The sequence below is a fragment of the Taudactylus pleione genome, unplaced genomic scaffold (genome assembly GCF_031769625.1).
Source record: "Taudactylus pleione unplaced genomic scaffold, aTauple2 ptg000314l, whole genome shotgun sequence".
Lineage (NCBI taxonomy): Eukaryota > Metazoa > Chordata > Amphibia > Anura > Myobatrachidae > Taudactylus > Taudactylus pleione.
Window position 1 is genome coordinate 18,033,352 of NW_028284715.1, and position 22,104 is coordinate 18,055,455.

The following is a 22,104-nucleotide window of genomic DNA, read 5'->3' on the forward strand; positions in this document are numbered from 1 at the left end:
GGAAACAGGTGGACAGTGCCAAAACCAGTGCCCTCAAGGATCCTAGCTGGAGACCCACATCCCATCCAAATCTGCCTGAAGAAACATAAGATGGGAGATACAGAAGGAAGGAAGAGGTACCTCGTTCAGCTCAAACAGCGCTGCATAAGTCTGCGGTGGTAATGAGTTGTGAAGAGGCCAAGACTGGTTGTGAGCCTCCAGCATAATCAGAAAGACAGCCTCCGGAATACCCTTCACCCTTAGAATGGAGGCCTCAATAGCCATACTGTTAAATGCAGCCGAGGTAAAGCGGGATGAACGAACAACCCTTGTTGCAGCAGGCCTGGACAAAGTGAAAGATGCCACAGTTCATCTAACAGAAGATCTCGGAGGTCCAAATACAACGACTGACATGGCCAATCCGAAGCCACCAGGATCAGTCGCTTGTTCCCAAATGATGTGTTTCAGGACCAGAGAAAGAAACGGAAACAATGTGAAAAGGTAGCTCAGACGAAAGGACTATGGCAGAGTTAGAGCATCTGTTGCCAAAGCAGACAGGTCTCTCGTTCTGGGAACAGTAAAGAGGTACCTTGTGATTGAGACTGTATGCCATTATATTGACATCTGCCATGCCCCATTATGCTACCAGAGTCTGGAAAATGTCCGGGTGAAGATCCGGATAGTTGAGGTACAACACCCCTGCAGATTGTACTGACAGTGATGGGCAGCAACACTTCCTCCGAGACCAAAATCCATGAAACCAGAGCACCACTGCGTCCCTGCCTGAGAAACTGGCATCTGTGGTGACTAACGTCCAATCCCAGATTGTGTAAATGGGCTACCATCGCGAAGATGTTTGGAGGGACCCAGAGGCCTGAGGGGAAAGGTAAATTACTCTGGACAGGTGATGGTGTGAGCATCCTACTTGGAAAGCAGGTCCAATTGGAGTTCCCGGAAGTGGAACCTGCCAAACAGGACAGTCTCGAAGGAGGAGACAAGCTTCCCCAAGAGTCGCATGCACAAGTGGATGGAAAACAACCCGTTACTGATAACCAGCCTCACTAGCGACTGGATGGCCAGAATCTTTTCTGGATCAAGAAAAATCCTCTACAAGGATATGCCGAACAATATCCCTAGGAATAGCAGTCTCAGACAGGGTCAGATTGTACTTTTTGAATTTCACAATCCATCCATGAAATGAGCGTGTGATGCACCAGACAGACATAAGAGTGAAGGATGTCCGCAGTCAGAGCCTGTAACAGTAGATCATCAAAATAAGGGACGATCATTACACCCAAAGACCAAAGGTGAGCCACCATTCCCGCCATCACTTTGGTAAATAACCGTGGGGTGGAGGAGAGGCTGAAGGGAAGGGTGTCACAAGCCGCCGCGGAGTATTGTTGGACAATGGTGCTCCCGGCGATTCTCTTCGGCCTGTTGCCGGGAGACGGAGATGCCAAGCTGCCAACTCATGAAGTCCTCCCATCCGGCTGTACGTCATCCCTGCCGGGACTGGATTGGTTCTTCCTCCTTTTTCTGTCTTGCTGGTGCATTTCTCGAATGCCGGTGATAGCGTCTTACACGTGCTTCCGGTTCCATAGAGTTGGTATCTCTCATTGCGATTGTCAGAATCTCCAGTCCTGAGTCTATCGTGTCTCCTGTCGAATAACATATCAGGAGCATTATCCGCACTGCAGCGTGTGACGTTCCGGCATTACACTGTGGCTATCTCCACTGCAGAGTGCTTCCAGCCTTCCAAGTGATGTGTCATATTCCGGCAGTACAGTGCGCACTGCTGCGTCCGAGGGTCTCCAGCCTTACACCACAACCATCTCCGCAGCGAATGTACACATCCCTCCCAGTTGTTGCATCACTTACTGGCGGCATTAACAGCACTGCAGCGTGAGGTTGCAGCATAGCATCGCCACTATCTCCGCTGCAGAGTGCTTCCAGCCTTCCAAGTGCTGTGTCATATTCTGGTGACACAGTGTGCACTGCTGCTTCCGAGTCTCCAGCCTTACATGGCAACAACCTCCACAGTATGTGTACACCTCATCTCTTCACTGCCGCACCATCCTGGCGGCATTAACCGCAGTACAGTGTCTTCAGCAATCACTATTACTGCATCATTCCGGTGGCATTTACCACAGTGCCGCATCTTCAGCCAACACATTCCTGCACCATTCCGGCGGCAATAACCGCAGTGCAGCGTCTGAAGTGGACTATATTGTTTACCTTGGATATCTCCGCTGCCCTGCCTCTCGGGATACCTCCAGCCCTCAAGGCTGCTCTGTGACCATTAGGACTGGGGAGACAGATCGCAAACTATTCCTATTTTACGGTCTCTAAACCTTTTATCTCACTTCCGGCCCTTGTGGCACAGTTTTTGAGATTTATGCCAGGTACACACTAGACGATATGTAATCCGATCCTGCGGATCAGGTCGACATATTGGGCACATAGTCTAGTGTGTACCCACTATGCGCACCCCCGCCTGACATTGGGGTTGATTCTATCGTCCGCGTATGGACAAACGACGGATCGACCTAGCTGCCGACGCCGGCAAGTTCAATGGTGTTGGTGAAAGACATATCTGACGGGCGGTCGCTGGATCGTCCAGTGTGCACCGCCTGCCTGATAGGTTGTTCATTGACCACAATGTTTAGATAGAAATCACAGGGGCTCTGCACTCACCATAATAATAATAATAAACAGTGGGATTTTGGTTCATTAATTGATCAATGCATTTAAGCTTGCAGCCCCCGACAAGGGACCTCACTTAACTGCCAGTCCCTACTCTGTTGCTCAGAATTATAACATGGAAATAGCTATCACATTAGCTATTTCCATGTTATAATTCTGAGCAATAGAGTAGGGACTTGCAGTAAAGTGTGGTCCCTTGTCGAGGGCTGCAAGCTTAAATGCATTGATCAATTCATGAACCAAAACCCCACTGTTTATTATTATTATTATGGTGAGTGCAGAGCCCCTGTGATTTCTATCTAAACAATGTGGTCACATACCATGTTGCACCCCAAATCTAGGAATGGTGAGTGCCGTGGATCAGTGCTTTTTGTTTGATTCATTTTTTTAATTAATCATTTTGTGATCACATTTTCTCATGCACCCCTTTTATCCTGTTTAATCTAGCTTGTGTCAGCTGTTCTCCTAGGTGCTTTGCAACAGGTGTGCTAGGTGCCTCTCATACGTTTAAAAGCAAAGTTATCGTTCACTTTTATTCAGTGAACGACCAACGATGCGCGTTCCCGCATGAACGATAACGATATCTATGATCGTCCCTACATGCAGGCCAATCTGGACGATATCGTCAACTTTGCATGTTCAGAGATGTGGCAGGATGACTCACTGAAAGATATTTTTCATGTTCGTTGGTGGTACAGATTGTCCCATGCGTATGCACCTTTACTGTGAGCTTTAAACCTCGATAGCACACCATGAGTTTAACACTAATGTGATAGTTATTTCCATGTTATAACTCTGAGCAATAGAGTAGGGACTTACAGTAAAGTGGGGTCCCTTGTCGGGGGCAGCAAGCTTAAATGCATTGATCAATTCATGAACCAAAACCCCACTGTTTATTATTATTATTGTTATTATGGTGAGTGCAGAGCCCCTGTGATTTATATATATATATATATATATATATATATACACACATACACACACATATATATACACATATATATATATATATATACATACACACACACACACACATATATATTATATATATATATATATATATAAACACTGGTAAAAAGCTCTGGGGATGTTTTGAATTGCTGAACAATGCAGCTGACGTGTGACACAACTCAAGGCTATTTGGTTCTTTAGTCACAGCTCAATCTGTGCTCTAATGCTGGCAAAGTGTAATCTTTCAAAACGGAGGAAGATAAAGTACTTTGCCAACATTTCATAAATCTTTATCGGAGCATTCAGACCACAAGACTGAAAAGTCAAATAAATGAAGAAAAAATAAATAAAGGCCATTTTTTTTTTAGAAAAATATATTTTAATAGTTTTTTCTCCAGGACTGAATATATAATGACCATGGAAGCCAGGGATTTCGCCTCTGTAGGCTTGGGTGAAAGATGTTGAAGTCTACCTTACGGAGCCTTTTCAGATAACTGTCCAAAGGAACCTGGGGGGAAAAAAATTATAATCATCATTTTGGAAAGGATACACAATGTAATAATCTGGAGACATTTATGAAAACTATAGCAATGGAAAACTATCCTGTAACTCACAGCAAATAGATCAGCAATTGTATTTTCTTTAAACAGCTAAATGAAAAAAAGACAACATAAAACCTGATTGGTTCTAGCATCTTTTTATTGTTCATCGGTATTTAAATGATCCCCAAAGAAAGGTATTAAATATAATAGCATAAGGGGACTATAGAATAAATAAGATGCAGTTGTTATTAAATTAAAATCCCCTAATTCTTAAGAAGGTGAAGCAGTGTTACTTTCAGCTGCCTCATTATTATCATGGTCATTGATTTGTACGGCATGAAAGTGCTACACAGCACGTACAGTGGGAAAAAAAGGACATGCATAAAACAGGGACATATAGATGGAGAAAAAATACACACCTGAAAAGAAAAGGTAGGGGGATTGTCCTGCCCAAGATGGGGTTACAATTCAGTGGGAAAAGGAGATGTACGGTGTCAAAAGTATATTTTAATCATCATTTTTGCAGCTGTAGTTCTAATTGTTTTACAGACAGCTGCAACACTGCCCAAGCGAGAGACAAAAGGGAATATTCATTGCTGCCACCTACCATGAATTATTTCAGGGAGCAAGGAGGTGTGAGAGCGAGGATAATGGCTAAACATCCAGTGGCGTTCCTCCACTGGTGACACCCGGTGCACTGAGTAGTGCAGTTCGCGCTGCCCCCGGGGACCGGTGTATTTGCAGTGCCGGATCCCTCAGTGTCAGGAGCTGAGTGTTGCATGTAATGCTACAGTGCAGCACCCGGCTCCTGTCACTGAGGGGGAGTTGGCACTTTGGTGTCACCCCTCGGCGGGTAACACCCGAGTGCGGCCCACACCCCCCTTCTGACGCCACTGTAAGCATCTTCATGACTTTATATCATATTCTCTGCTTACACAGTACACCTTTGAATTGGCTGCCATTCTTTTCATCTTATAATGCTTCTCTCTCCACTTAGAACTCTCCTGACAATCTTAAGCTGGGTACACATTAAACGATGTGTGTATCCCACGAATCAATGGGCGACCCCCCGCACCGACGGGCCATCATATTGGTCGGCTGCTACACATTAGATGATCTGGTGCCCCACCAATATGTCAGGTTGAGCTGCATGTTGGGCCGAACCTGACGATGCGGCTGAAGACCCCGCGGAAGCGCGCACCGCCCGTCATAGTGGGTACACACTGCACGATTTGAATGACTTGTCGCTCCGATCTGTCGGAAATGGTCAAATCGTCCGAAATATCGACTAGTGTGTACCGAGCTTTATTCTTAAGTGAAGACAATACACAGAGTGGCCTTGGGGCAAGGGGTGGACATGACATCACTGGGGCAGAGTCAGTTACTAGAGTCTCACAAATATGACAAAGAACAGGGCAAAGCAATGACACAATCTAAGGACCTCATTCTGAGTCAGATGCATCTGCATGCTACCTTATGCTAACGCCCATCTATGCTGATTATCCATCCATCTTTGTGCAGATGGCCGGCTCATTGTTTTTCCGTCTGCAGCTGCAATCGTTAGTATTGGGACTTACACCCACTCCCTGCTGTCTGAAATAGGCGTCCCATCAGCGCCCACATGCTGCGAACGAGCACAGAAGTCATCCTACACGCACACAACACTCCCATGAGACAGAGAAGTTCAGCGCAATCACATGGTAGTTGCTCAGTTGCTGCCCAAAAACGCTCATTGCATGAAAAGAGTGATCTGTAGATGGAAGGATCAATCCATCCCCAATTTAAGTCCCTGTCCGTGTACGGGCACCTGCGCATGTGCGACGCTATCAGCCATTTAGTAATATTATGATGACACATGGGCATCCATTGGCAAATGTCTTTGGTACTTGTTTAGATTTTGCAGTAATTTAGGTTTTAGCTTATCGAACCGACTTTATTCTTTTAATTTACCATTTGTTCACTTTCACATTTTGAACTCTGGGCCTGATTCAGACCCGCTTCCAAGCGGGTCGATGTTGCCCTAGTGCGCATGCGCACGACGGAGGGAGCTCCGTCGTGCGCATGCGCGAGACCCGAATAGCGACGGCCAAGCTGTCGATATGAGTCTCGCACCAAAGGGGGCGTGCGGTCGATGGTGAGTGACAGTACGCCCCCTTTGGTGGGCGTGGCTGCCCAGACGGAGGCGTTCCCATGGGAACGCCTACCATCTGAGGCCGGCCCCACTGACATCACTAGTGATATCAGTGGGAGTGCTTTTGGCTCTGATAGAGCCAAAAGCACTCCTGGGCTTGCGGCAGCGAGACCCTACCACAGGGTCTCGTCACAAACCCGATGGTCTGGACCATCGCGACCATCTTCTTGGCCACGCGCATAAGCTGCGGGTGGTCGCCCACAGCTATGCGAGCGGCCAGGAGGCCGCTCCAATGTTAGGTAGGACGGCCCTGATTCAGAGCGAGCTCTCTGGTCAGAGCGTCCGGCTCTGAATCAGGCCCTCTATCTTTTCACTTTTAGTTCATATATATGCTATATTTTCAGCGTATAATTAGGATAGTTAAAAAAAGTTTCAATTGCGGGAGTGTTGCCTCCATATTTTTTAATATATATAAAGGTTCTTAAGCATTGTGTTGAGGGGCACTGCTCATCAGTAAAGCAAGGCATACATTATGCAATTATTGGCCAGATATAGATTGTAAGCAGGGCCTTCCTACCTCAATGTCTGTCTGTTATTACCCAGTTTTGTTCTATTAATGTTTCCAATTGTGAAGCACAATGGAATATTTTGCGTTATATAACAATATGTTAATAAATAAATTACTGGAGTGTTTGGCTGCGACCGATCTTCGATGATCAGACAGTCGGGCATGAAATATCTTACAACATGCCCAAATGATGCGATCACTGGTTGGCCCCACGTGGCAGTGTATGCGCTGCCGCTGTCTGACATTTTCCCTGTTACATGGGAACATCGGTATTGTATGGGCATACACGGTCACGTATGGCCACGGTAACTGCTGGGTTTCAGGCTGCCAGGTAAAATTAGCGTTCCCGCTAGGCTGCTTCAGCATGGTGCTGGGCCCTGCCCGATTTTAAAATGCGCCCTGCCCTTATGGAGGCAGCATCAAAAAGCTAGAATGAACACTATTAAATGTATTCCCATTATAAACTATTTTATTGGTCACCTTTCTCCTGCACAAATGCTATATACAGTGTTATGACACGATTATCCTCAAACATAGCAGCCGTTGGTCAATGACTATAGGCCTGATTCAGAGTTGCATCCAAGTCCGTTTTGTGACTGGATCTTGCAGTTTTCTCACCGCGCAGGCACCAGAGCCCAGAACGTGCAACTATGAGCAACTGCACCAGCGATTCAGAACCGCATCTACACTTGTGGCTAAATGGGTGTGACTGGCAGCAGCTGGGCACATAAACTAGCCGTCCTGAGGGTGCATCGTAGGTGTGTGCGGAATTGATGGCTATTGCTGACTTGTGTGTATGCAGAAATCCATCCACAATGTTATAGAGCTGGTGCAAATGTGCGCCCCTATTGATGATGGATAATCTCACATGCAGGAAGGGTCCATAGATGCATGCAATTTTCTAAGTACACCAGGTAATAGTTTGAAACATAAATTAACATTGGCTTAAAACATTTTTTAAAAAATCAATCACTTAATCCCCCATTGAGACTGGTGGTGGCCTTCTTCAGCCATCTATTAAGCAGGCGGCTAGGCCGCATACCATTTCCACTGCATAACTGAGGAATACACAGTCCTGGCATCTCTGAGGTTCACTTCTCGGCCAGCCTCTGCAGTCACTTGGTGTGATTCCAGCTCTGTCTCCGAATGGCCACAGCAGTAGTCCTCTGTTTCCCGCACGCAAACACAGGACCCTCCTGAGCTCCAATATGGTGGTATCCATAGGACAAGACACTATCTCCAAAGGGTCATATATATGGGCCTGCAACCTCCCTTATCTATCATAAAGAAGGCTTCCTTGTCTGTCGGAATCCAGCTCTTAGTAAATAGAGGCCTAGTTGGAGACTGCCAATCTGTTACAGGGCTCTCCTACCTCCAAGTACAGTAGGACTCTCAGTAGCGTCACACCGAGCACAATACTGACCAATTCAGTGTGGTCACACACCTTTCCAATCGTTGGGGTGGATCCTAAACTCCAGGGCACAAATTGTCCAATACTCAAACGGGAACAAAGTCATTCATTTCTGCTGTCCTATGAAAATGTCAGTCACCCAAATCATGACCATACAGTGTCCTTGTACAAGCACTGTGAGAAGCACTGCTAAACAATGTGATAGGGGAGTGTGGAGAAAAACGAAGAGGATTTATAAACGTAATATTTTAAGCAATGTACCCTAAAATACATCAAAACCCCTCAAAGCCAGTTACTGTACACGTTGGCAATACGAAAACATCAGTGATAGTGCAACTTTCTACTTTTTACATGCAGTATGTAATCAGAGTTCCCCCCTGTGGTTGGTGGCGTGTCAGCTCTGCTCCAGCCAACAGGCAAACGGTGTATGGGGTCATCAGAACCAATAGGGCCCATCTTTATACCCGTTGACTGCCTTTAAAAAAACTATCAAACGTGTTTTAATACCAGTGGATGAAAGTGTTACATTTTCCTACACGCGAATGTTCTCAAGAATGTTATTCAAGGCTTGGTAAGAGGATCCAGGTATTACCGTGAAGTGGGATTACATATTTTCCATAGATTGCACGATACACCTGACCTCCAGCTAAATGTAATGTTTACAGTATCATTTCCTGACAGAAGGCCAATAAGGCAGCGGAGGATCTATGTGGGATGTGTGCTGGAGCAGAGACATGCTGGAAATGTGTGCAGAGCCCCAGATAATCGGCGACTACAGTTACTTACTGTGATATTAAAGGCAGAAAAAGCTTTCGCTAGAACTTTGTTCTGAAAGGATCGAGCCTAAATAACAGAGAGATAGATAAGAATTAAGTGTCTTCTAATGGGTTTGTTATTAGTCAGATTAGAAATGTATCTTAATTATTTAAATGACCATTATAACATAAAATAATCACACACAGATCCTAATATAATATCACACACAGTTCATAATATCACAAACAGATCATGGTATAATATCACACAAAGATCATAATATAATATCATCACACACAGATCCGGATATATCACCATACACAGATCATGATATAATCACACACATATCATAATATAATACCACATACATATTATATTATAGCATCACACTAAGATCATAATATAATATCATCACACACAGATCCGGATATATCACCATACACAGATCATGATATAATCACACACATATCATAATATAATACCACATACATATTATATTATAGCACCACACTAAGATCATAATATAATATCATCACACACAGATCCGGATATATCACCATACACAGATCATGATATAATCACACACATATCATAATATAATACCACATACATATTATATTATAGCATCACACTAAGATCATAATATAATATCATCACACACAGATCCGGATATATCACCATACACAGATCATGATATAATCACACACACATATCATAATATAATACCACATACATATTATATTATAGCATCACACTAAGATCAAACTGTAATATCACAAATATCATAATATGAAATTATCACACACACAAATGAAAGCATGGATTATTTCCACACTAATGACAGTTTAGTTAAAATACTTTATTTTAAAATGTAAGATGAAAAATAGTAAAATCAATCAATTCCTTCGGAAGTGGGGAGCTCCCCAATCCCACACCTCTAAGGAAGGAGCCATGTCCTAGACAGCTGTCTCCCTGTTGGCCGCCTTTAGTAGTCATTAGAGAAGGTCTCCAGATTGCACAAATTAATTAATTAATATTTACATCTGCCTTCCCTTTCTCATGTCATCTCCCAGAGCCAGTTAAGATTCTGTCATATAAAATGACATTATATCTTTCTTTCAAGAATTAACTCTTATTTCTTGCAAAAAAACTAAATGACATTCAACAGAGAAACAAAATATGGGTGTAATCTATAACAAGTGGAGTACATTTCTTAGACCAGTGTTGGCTAACCTTGACACTCCAGCTGTTGTGGAACTATATATCCCAGCATGCCCTGCCACAGTTTTAGCATGCCCTAATAGCAAAACTGTAGCAGTGCATGCTGGGTTATGTAGTTCCATAACAGCTGGAGTGTCAAGGTTAGCCAACACTGTCTTAGACACTCAAAATTCAGACATTCAAAACATAGACACCATAACGTCGCCAGGTACAATATTTAGACAACCAAAATGACGACCTGGACCATATGTAGACAGTCTAAATGTTGATAGATACATAAAAATAGACATGGACATAATTTAGACATTCAATATATAGACAATTTGAAATGTCGACATTTAAAATACAGACAAATACATAAGGTCGACAGTCAAAATGTTGACATAACTAGAATAAGAACTTAAAGCGACCAGTAAACAGTAAGCCTGTCATGTCAGACTGATTGCAATTAGCACATCACATGATACGCTATATAAATAACTGGTAATAATAAATAAATAAATACTAGTTTGTATTGCACATTGCAAAGAAACTGTTGTAACAAGGCATGCTGGCATGTGTAGTTCAACAGCAGCATACACTAATTGCCGCGGATGCTAAAACCCATCAATGTAGTGCTGCTGTTAGGGCCTGCTCAAACGGTCGCAGGGCATGCTGGCATGTGTAGTTCCACAGTAGCATTACATTAAGTGCCATGGTCGTAATTGCAACAGCCGCTAATGCCATTCATAGTAACACTAAATAAATGGCAAAAAAGTAACGCTGATCCCCTGCTTAGTTGCACTAAGCAAATGACAAGCAAAGCGTGTACACCTGCCTATACTGCGACTGCTGGTTACAGTATGTACAGAGACCTAAAGCATATTGTCCATGTTGACTTTTTGACTGTCTATATTTTGAAAAGGTTAAAATGTCAACATGAAAAACATACACATGCCTATATTATAAATGCAGGGTAAGCCACCATATGTGCAATTAACTATATTGTTACTGGCACTATCTAACTGTAATGTTAACTTAATATTAATTTAATATATATATCTATTAATGCCAATCTATGTGTTTAAAAGCATGTCCGCTAATAATAAAAGTTGCTATATGTTTTTTTTTGGTGCGTGATCATTTTTTTTTCCCTTGAGACCTTAATGCAATAGGCGGTAAATAGCATAAGCTTTGTTCTAAATGTAAATAAGACGTGGGTGGCATAATCTGGGCTGTTTGATGATGAACAATGTAAAATGCTACTGTCAGTTTGTTATTGTATCCTAATAAAATAAGTGAAACATTGTTTTCATGTTCCTGCAACCTTACAACATGATTTAAAGCAACAGAACGATACTGATAAATCAGCATAAACTTGAAAAAGGCTAAAATGCATTGGGACTCACTCCTAAAAGGACAGGTCACCTACAGCACCCCACGGTACAATGTACTATCTGCCCACCCGACCAGGCGCGGTCATTATGGAGAGACACATCAACCATGCGGCACCCAGAGACTGTCTTCACCTTCGTGCCATAAGGTAACCGCCTCTCACACCGGCCAGGACATGGCCTTACTGCAGCCTGCGCCAATGATTAATCATTAAGCCAATAGACCAAACGCATGAACCGACCCACCGCAATCTCCCGGACCCATCAGCTGGTGCAGGCGGCGCTCCCTCCCATTAATGTCCCTGTCTACACACCCTCCCTCACACCTGAGTCTGTGCACAGTACTGTCACATGTTCACTGTATATCCTTTGTCCTATACCCTGGCAAGGTCACCTGTGCATCACACTGTTCTATCAGAATTACCATACCTTCATCTGACTCCATTATTCATCATCTCAAGTCCAACATATCTAACTGTAATATACTGCACTTCAGTATTATTAATAAAAGCCCACCTAATTCACCCCATCATATTAGTCAGTGTGTTCTCTCCCACTCAATGTACTGAATATTTATCACAATATTACATCCACTTCAAATGGTATTTATCTACAACCAACACTGCCTTTGTGCATCCAATTAGCCACTTTATTTTAGTTACTGTGTTCATCATCAATCAACCCACATAATGTCACCCAGTGTTAGGATCAAGATACCACAGGTGAGCGCTCGGAGCATACTTGTCTTCTCTTACATTTAGAACAAAGCCTATACTATTTACCGGCTATAACTTTTAGGTCTTGAGAAAAAAAATTGCAAAAAAAAATAATATACAGTACCAGTCAAAAGTTTGGACACACCTTTTCATTTAATGGTTTTTGTTTATTTAAATTATTTTTAGTAGAGTAATACTGAAGACAACAAAACTATGAAAGAACACATATGGAATTATGTTGCAAACAAAAAAAGTGTTTAACAGATCAAAATGTTTTATATTTTAGATTCCTCAAAGTAACCCCCTTTTGCTTGGATGACAGCTTTGCACACTCTTGGCATTCTCTCAATCAGCTTCATAAGGTAGTCTCCTGGAATGGTTTTGAATTAACAGTTGTGCCTTGTCAAGAGTCAATCTGTGGAATTACTTGCCTTCTTAATGTGTTTGAGACCATCAGTTGTGTTGTGCAGAGTTAGGGTTAGTACACAGTGGACACCACTATTTGACTACTGTTGTAATCCTTATTATAGCACCAACCACTCAACTCAGTAAAGAGAAACGACAGTCCATCATTACTTTAAGACATGAAGGTCAGTAGATATGGAAAATTTCAAGAACTTTGAATTTATCCTCAAGTGCAGTTGCAAAAACCATCAAACGCTATGATGAAACTGGCTCTCATGAGGACCGCCCCAGGAAAGGAAGACCAAGAGTTACCTCTGCTGCTGAGGATAAGTTCATTAGAGTTACCAGCCTAAAAACCGCTACTTAACAGCATCTTAGATTAGAGACCACATAAAGTCTTCACAGAGTTCAAGTAGCAGACAAATCTCAACATCAAATGTTCAGAGGAGACTACGTGAATCAGGCCTTCATGGTCATATTGCTGCGAAGAAGCCACTACTGAGGATGAACAACAAGAAGAGGAGAATTGTTTGGAACAAGAAACACAAGGAATGGACATTAGACCAGTGGAAATCTGAACTTTGGTCTGATGAGTCCAAATTTGAGATTTTTGGTTCCAAGTGCCGTCCGTGTCTTTGTGAGACGCAGAGAAGGTGAGCGGATGGTTTCTGCATGTGTGGTTCCCACTGTGAAGCATGGAGGAGGAGGTGTGATGGTGTGGGGGTGCTTTGCTGGTGACACTGTTGGTGATTTATTCAAAATTCAAGGCACACTTAACCAGCATGGCTACCACAGCATCATGCCATTCCATCTGGTTTGCGCTTACTGGGACCATCATTTGTTTTTCAACAAGACAATGACCCCAAACACACCTCCAGGCAATGTAAGGGCTACATGACCAAGAAGGAAAGTGATGGAGTGTTGCATCAGATGACCTGGCCTCCACAATCACCTGACCTAAACCCAATTGAGCTGGTTTGGGATGAGTTGGACCGCAGAGTGAAGGAGAAGCAGCCAACAAGTGCTCAGCGCCTCTGGGAACTCCTTCAAGACTGTTGGAAAACCATTCCAGGAGATACCTCATGAAGGTGTCTGAGAGAATGCCAAGAGTGTGCAAAGGTCTCATCCAAGCAAAAGGGGGCTACTTTGAGGAATCTAAAATATAAAACATATTTTGATTTGTTTAACACTTTTTTGTTTACAACATAATTCCATAGTAGATTAATGTCTTCAGTATTAATCTTGTCAAAGCTGGATAATTGGCTGAGACAAGATCAGTTTAAAATTGAAGCATGCGCGACGCCATCTTACAAATGGCAGCTAGACTCCATTTTAGAAACAAGAATCTGCAAGACGCCATTTTGTGACAAGCGTCAATTCAAGTTACAACTCAGGAGCTAAGAACAGATGGCAATGTTTTTGTTAATCTACCAAGGGCAACTGGAAGAACAAGCTTTCTGAGTAAAAGTAAATAGAATAGACAATGGGTATTTTTACATACAAATTGGGAATCCCTGGATGCAGATAAAGTATAGTTGTGGCAATTGTAATATAATCCAGGCATTGATCTACACAATTGGATTTGTCTGACTCCTAAACAGGTCTTAGCCCCACACACAGACAGGATGGCCCCAACTTCACAGCTTGATTCACAGTTCACACAAGAGTCTGGGAGAACAAAAGAGGTTTTTTCCTTTGAACACAGGACAGGTGGGGGCCTGCTGACAGAGGGCATGTGGAACTACAACCCTCAGCAATCCACACTGCTGGATGTTCACTTCGTGTATGAGAAATTATGCACTTAAATCTCACCCATTAATAACTAGCGTCCTTATATCAAACCCCGAATACCCACACATTACATATTCACACATAAGGTTCAATAAGCTCTAAAGTGTATGATTTAAGTTGGTCCAGTTAGTTAAATGCTGAGAAATAAAGATATTTGATAACTAAGGTATTATACATGCTAAACAAGTCGTGTTTGGAGTTGTACTGATGCGTATTCTTTTTACAGTATTCCGGTGTTATCGGTGAGGAGATCGCATCATGCATTCTCGAGTTATGGATCGCAGAGCCTACAAGCAACAAAATGTATATTTTAGGAACAGCTGTTAGGATGCTGCAGGGGGCGTGAAGAGGAAGATCCCCAGCTGTTAGAGGCAGGGAGAGTCTGTTTGAACCAGCCTGTTAAATGTGCTGTAACAGATGCTTCTCCCCTGGGAACCAATGATATCAGCAACAGACTTCCCTATTGTCCTGTTTATTCTGGGGGGTATAAATATGAGTGCACGAACGCTGGTTCTCACTCTTCATGCTGAACGCTGTATGACTAGGGGTCTCTTGCTGATGCCTATCTCCGGGTCCGGAAGTGCCTGCGTACGTATACTGTACTTGGGGTCTGTATAATTTCCTTTTGCGCCTAAATTGTGTCTTGATCAATTGCGTGTAACTGTCTGAACTTTTACCTGAATATCACTTGTGCTTTGGAACCACAGATTCCACGTCTAAGTCTTTATTTATGTATGACTGCTTACGCAAATTAGCGTTATCCTTAGAGGTTTATAGGAAGGGTTTTAGAAGGTACAGGCAGGGGTATAGAGAGGTTCATTTTAATATCAACAGATGGGGGCTCATCGAGTGAAGTCACTTACCTACTCACGCGGCACATACGTCTAGCGAGATCTGAGAAAAGGGTGGAGTGGCCACATACAGGGTTTTCCTGCAACCGCTTTGTGCTGAAAAATCGCTATCTGTTTTCGTGTGAGCAAAGGAAGCTGACTAGAATCCAGGGACAAGAAAGGAAAAAGTTTGTTTTCCTTTGTTGATAGAACCTAGCGTTTAAAGGGGTGCCGTAATATTATTGAGTATGCGGCTGAGTGGCAGTTTTGCGCACAGAAAAGACGCACTTTTGCGTACGCAGTTAAAAAGTCATTATACGGTTGTGTGGTAGTCGCATTATTTTTTATGTGGCTGGTCGCACAATAGCGTATACGTACTTCCGGTTGTGCTGCCATGGTGTTTAAACAAAGCCATTGAGGTTTAAATTTTTTTCCATTATCAATATCTGGGTTAACGTGTATTTTTCTGTGCAGGAAAAAAGTGTGTAACAGTGAATATTTGTTGAACAAAGTTAAGGGTATCGTATGATCCTTAAGGGCTAGGTGCAAGGGTTAGTCTAGCCGCTCGGTAAGCAGCTTTACCATTCTATACACAGTAGCAGGTGTACATGTTGTCTTTGTTGTAGAGAGGTGCGTGAGAGTAGCCGACATATAAACTCTCATAGGTGTGGAAGTTGCCTTACTAAATGTTATCCGGGTGTGGAAGTTGCCTTTTTCAAATCTTATCCAGCTGTGGAAGTTGCCTTACTAAATCTTATCCAGGTGTGTGGGCGCCGCCGACTTAAATCGTCCACAGGTAAGTGAAAGTATCTTGATTGATTGTCTTTCACCGGTTTAAATTTTTATTGAAAAGCGTAGGAGTTGTCTCAGAATGGGAGCCATGCAAACAGTAGAGATGTTAGGCAATGATGTGCTGCTAACGGAGGCGCCGATTGGATCGTCCTGTTGTATCATGCATACTAAGTACGGTACTTATGCAATAAGGTATTGTGATTTATGGTTTAATATGACGAGGAAGAGTGTTAGACCGTTTCCCAGAATTGGTAGTTTTGATAAAATGTCCAGGATCACATCAGTTTGATGCGCTCCCAAGAGAAAAAGGTTAAATATTTTGAATGTTTAAAATTGTGGCAGCATGAAGGGGATGCGTGGCTTAAAAATGTGCAAGCGACGCTAACTAGCGTCGTGAGCGCATTGCCAGAAAATACATCCACGACGCTAAATTGCAATACAGGTAAGCCGCAAATTGGCTCGCACGTGCGGCAAGGTAGCATTGTGGAGAGTATTGCCAGCAGTTCACGCTCACCTCCCCCACCTTATGTGGATGGAGGTGCAAGTACAGTTACCAAAAATACCCATAACAATGTAACAAGCAATTTTCTACCCTATCTTAAGCAACCATAAAGAAAATGTTTATGATGTGGATGATAAGCCTATTGTAATGTCTGCCATTTCCCATGCTGTGCAGATGATAGATGCTGCATCACCACAATCACGAGTGGTGCCGCCATCTCCATCGGTAACAGCAAGGGAAGTGTTAGTGCCCTCTGCACCCGTAGAGGAAGTTGTTCATACCATACGTAGCAGCAGCAGACTAAACCCCCAGCCAGGTAACCAGGTCAAAGGTAGCAGTGCTACCGGTCTGCATCCCATTCGGACAATAACTGTTTCAAATGGAAATGCAGATGCGAACGGTATAGTGCCCACGAGGGAAGTAGTAATGCATTGTCCTTGGACAAGAGCAGAACTAAATTCCATCATAAATGATTTCCCCGATCCCAAAAAGGAACTAGCCAAATGTCACAGATTTTTGAGAAATTTGGGTAGTTCTCATGAGCCAACTAATAAAGATTGGCGTGTGGTGTTAAGGGCCTGTCTGTCACGCAATACCAACGTGACAAAATTTATCACGGATTGTGTATTGGATGGCGACGTTCCCGTAACAGACCAAGTAAACCAAGGTAACATTTCCCGTATTGTAATTCAATTGGGTATATATTTTCCAGTAGTAGTTAACTGGAACAAAATTTTCACAATTAAGCAAAAGGAAAGTGAAACTACAGAAGACTATTGCGACCGGACTCTGCAGGCTATCACCCAGTACACTGGGATAGAAGATATTAAAGATAGCACTCACCACAGGGGAATGATAGTCACGGTACTCATGGACGGTCTGAAGGACGATTTAAAGATTCGGGTTCAGACCTCACAACCTGGCTGGAGGGGACTCACAATAGATAACCTCAGAGTCTGCCATAGAACATGATAAAAATATCACAAAAGTAGAGAGAGACTCAGAGCGAAAAACTAATGGCTGTCAGTATCCAAGCTCTGGAAGGAATGACAATAACATCACAGCCAACCGACACACCTGCACCCACACACACACCTGCACCTGAACAATTACACGTCCTCACCAATCCCACACCACAGCAAACACATCCTTACCCCACATATCATACACAACCACAGGTCCCATACTCATATCCCCCACAATATCCTTACCCATACCCACCACCTTTCCCTCTTGCTCAAATCCCACAACAATCTTTTCATCCACCCCGCTCAAAATTATGTTTTAACTGTCACCAAGTGGGACACGTAAGTAAGAACTGCAAAGTGAAGAACACCACACATGAACACGAGTTTCCCATGGGTTCATAGGTAACCCCAGTATCTTCTCCCAGGCCTTATATGACTGTTTACAATCTTTTCAACCTATCAATGGATCTGTTCTATTGTAAAATGTGGATGATTTATTGTTGTATTTTAGGTCATGTTTAAATGATATTAAACTGTTGTGCTTTATCTCCCACTCATAGGACACAAGGTTGATAAGGATAAACGGCAGCCATGCCAGGCTAAGGTCGACTACTCGGAATACTATCCAACCCAGTGGCACAGACATTATTTAGAGCAGTAGCTATTAATAACAAGATTTAATTGCAGGAACCTGTATGTAGATACTATATCCCTAGAATTATTAAAAATGATAGGGGGACTTATTTTACAGGTGACGTTTCCAAGAACATGTGTAAGATGATGGGTAACAACACTAAGATTATCCCAGACTGTCTTTTCCTTTATTTGCCCCCCTTTGAGATACTGTTCAAACAGGCAGCCTCGTGAAAATATGATAATGAGGTTACTGTGCAGGGTCTCACGAAGATGAATGAGAATAACCGAAATTGAAAGTGTTATTAACTAACATATTTAATGCAAACTGTCATGATGTCAAATCTGGAAGAATTTGTTATGATCCAAATTTTTTTTAGCTCAGGTCGTTTGACTGATCGGTGGAAAGGTCCGTATCTGACGATACAGCATCCTCAAAGGGTGGCCGGGGAAGATACGTGAGTCCATTCCACTCACTATAGGGAGGTTAACCAACAGGTGGAGATACAAGGCAGAGACAAGGCCGATAACGTGGACCTGTCGATTGCAAGCTTGTGCCGGAAGGATTAAAAAGGTGACGGTGAGATATCTGAGCTAAAGAAATGTGTAGATCAGTGCTTCCAGCAATGGAGTGGTCTGCTGTGGTCATCCTAGTTCTTTTTCTTTCCAGAGTTTTGTCGTGATGATCTGTTTGGGGATACTCAGTGTCTGTGATGGGGGACCGATAAAGGAAATGTGAGCTGACGGCAGAGCTGATGGAGTGGAGTCAGGAGGAGGAGTGCAATGCCAATCAGGGGAGTGTCTGACTAATTTTAGTATTGTAATTGTTATATTATTTGGGAAGAATAGTCCCAGAAGTTATGACCCTCACACATGTTGAAATGCTTGGTATACATAAAAACACACCATCACCATATCTTCACACACAGTATGAACACAGAGGCAAGAGAAATATGATACCTGGTGATGTGCATAAAGCCGTTCAGTTAGTGACACAACTGGCTTTCGAGTTTTAGTCGTACTGGATCCCACCAGAATTGCTCGGGGTACATTAAATTTTAGATATATAGTCAGGAACTTGCTAATTTGATAGATAATATCACCGAGATGTACGATGACACATTCAGGTATACAGGGAGAGAATTGCAAGCGTACAAGAAAGAACTGGTGCAACTCAGGCTAGTGTTGAATTATTTAACTGCTGTTACTGGAGGGTATTGCGTAACATTAGCCACTCAATTTGGAGTAAAATGTTGCACCTATGTCACCAATGATACCAGCGACCCTAAGGAGGTGATAGACCGGAAGATGGATGAAATTCTACAGCTAAAATGGGAATTTCGTAAGAACCATAACACTTCAGTGGCTGAAGTAGGGGAAAAGATAGAAGGATGGGTGTCATGGCTGAACCCAGTGAAATGGTTCTCAGGTCTAGGGGAATGGGTCCAGGAAGTGATCGCCAGCATAGGCAAATTCTTGATCCTTATACTGATTGTCATCATAATAATTGGCATATGCGTCCGGTGTGTTCCTATTGTGCTGAAGTGTGGAAAATGTAAAAACAGAGTGAAACGAAAGAATGAAACTATGATGGTGGTCAGAAATGACAATATGTATACCGAGGTAGACACAGAACTGCATTACAACCCTGAGCTAGGAAATACCATCATTTAATGTATTATATTTAGACATGCATAGAATGTATTATTGAAATGTTATTTTTAAAACACCTCAGATAATGTAAAGTCTAAATTCCCCCTCAAGACTGCTTTTATAAGACTGGTGCATCCCCACACCTTTCACATGATCTTCCAAGATCCTCGGTGTGCGTATAATAGTAGTTTTATGTCCCCACTCAGAGACACATTATCGATGGATTAAGAACCACCTTGTGCCATCCCATAATAACACTAAATAATATATAAATGTAAGCCTAAATTAAAAATTCTAATAGCAGACTGTGATAGCATGTTGTTCGCTATCAAAGGGTGGACTGTCAAATCTGGATAATTGGCTGAGACAAGATCAGTTTAAAATTGAAGCGTGCGTGACGCCATCTTACAAATGGCAGCTAGACTCCATTTTAGAAACAAGAATCTGCAAGACGCCATTTTGGGACCAGCGTCAATTCAAGTTACAACTCAGGAGCTAAGAACAGATGGCAATGTTTTTGTTAATCTACCAGGGGCAACTGGAAGAACAAGCTCCCTGAGTAAAAGTAAATAGAATAGACAATGGGTATTTTTACATACAAATTGGGAATCCCTGGATGCAGATAAAGTATAGTTGTGGCAATTGTAATATAATCCAGGCATTGATCTACATAATTGGATTTATCTGACTCCTAAACAGGTCTTAGCCCCACACACAGACAGGATGGCCCCAACTTCACAGCTTGATTCACAGTTCACACAAGAGTCTGGGAGAACAAAAGAGGTTTTTTCCTTTGAACACAGGACAGGTGGGGGCCTGCTGACAGAGGGCATGTGGAACTACAACCCTCAGCAATCCACACAGCTGGATGTTCACTTCGTGTATGAGAAATTATGCACTTAAATCTCACCCATTAATAACTAGCGTCCTTATATCAAACCCCGAATACCCACACATTACATATTCACACATAAGGTTCAATAAGCTCTAAAGTGTATGATTTAAGTAGGTCCAGTTAGTTATCAAATATCTTTATTTCTCAGCATTTAACTAAGGTATTATACATGCTAAACAAGTACTGATGCGTATTCTTTTTACAGTATTCCGGTGTTATCAGTGAGGAGATCGCATCATGCATTCTCGAGTTATGGATCGCAGAGCCTACAAGCAACAAAATGTATATTTTAGGAACAGCTGTTATGATGTTGCAGGGGGCGTGAAGAGGAAGATCCCCAGCTGTTAGAGGCAGGGAGAGTCTGTTTGAACCAGCCTGTTAAATGTGCTGTAACCGATGCTTCTCCCCTGGGAACCAATGATATCAGCAACAGACTTCCCTATTGTCCTGTTTATTCTGGGGGGGTATAAATTTGAGTGCACGAACGCTGGTTCTCAGTCTTCATGCTGAACGCTGTATGACTAGGGGTCTCTTGCTGATGCCTATCTCCGGGTCCGGAAGCGCCCGCGTATGTATACTGTACTTGGGGTCTGTATAATTTCCTTTTGCGCCTAAATTGTGTCTTGATCAATTGCGTGTAACTGTCTGAACTTTACCTGAATATCACTTGTGCTTTGGAACCACAGATTCCACGTCTAAGTCTTTATTTACGGTATGACTGCGTACGCAAATTAGCGTCATCCCTAGAGGTTTATAGGAAGGGTTTTAGAAGGTACAGGCAGGGGTATATAGAGGTTCTTTTTAATATCAACAATCTACTATGGTGAAAATAATTTAAATAAACAAAAACCACTGAATGAGAAGGTGTGTCCAAACTTTTGACTGGTACTGTATATATATAGCGAGTTATTATATTAACGGACATATAATTAAACACAGAATAGCATATATAGGCATATATTAACCTAATGTAGGTGTGATTTAATTAGCCATTGAAGTATTAAAATTTTTTTTATAACAAAGTGATTTAAACAAATACATCACCTACCACCACCATCTGACAATGCTTAGATTATTCTATTGACCAATAAACAATGCAGAAACCATTATAATGATCGATATACAATGCAGGGACCATTTTACTCTATGAGGTGGTATCCAATTAGCCCCGAACATTGTTCGTGCGCTAAAGGATAATAATAATAATGGATCCCCCAGGGTTATAAAATTATCCCCGAAGTCCCCCCGTCGCCGGCACTTATCGGGGCTTCTTTTTCAAGACCT

The 22,104-nt window shown here is 42.6% G+C and overlaps 1 protein-coding gene across 1 annotated transcript in view; it reads right to left on the bottom strand.

Moving 5' to 3' along the window:
• Positions 1 to 4,012: 4,012 nt before the first annotated feature.
• The window catches only part of LOC148510679 (NADH dehydrogenase (ubiquinone) complex I, assembly factor 6-like), a 73,542-nt gene continuing 55,450 nt past the window's right edge, over positions 4,013 to 22,104 (bottom strand). The window contains exons 4-5 of the mRNA XM_088442626.1: positions 9,072 to 9,128; positions 4,013 to 4,141 (exon numbers count right to left, since the gene is read on the bottom strand). Of these exons, the coding sequence (XP_088298752.1) occupies positions 4,013 to 4,141; positions 9,072 to 9,128 (186 nt within the window). The remainder of the gene's footprint in view (positions 4,142 to 9,071; positions 9,129 to 22,104) is intronic.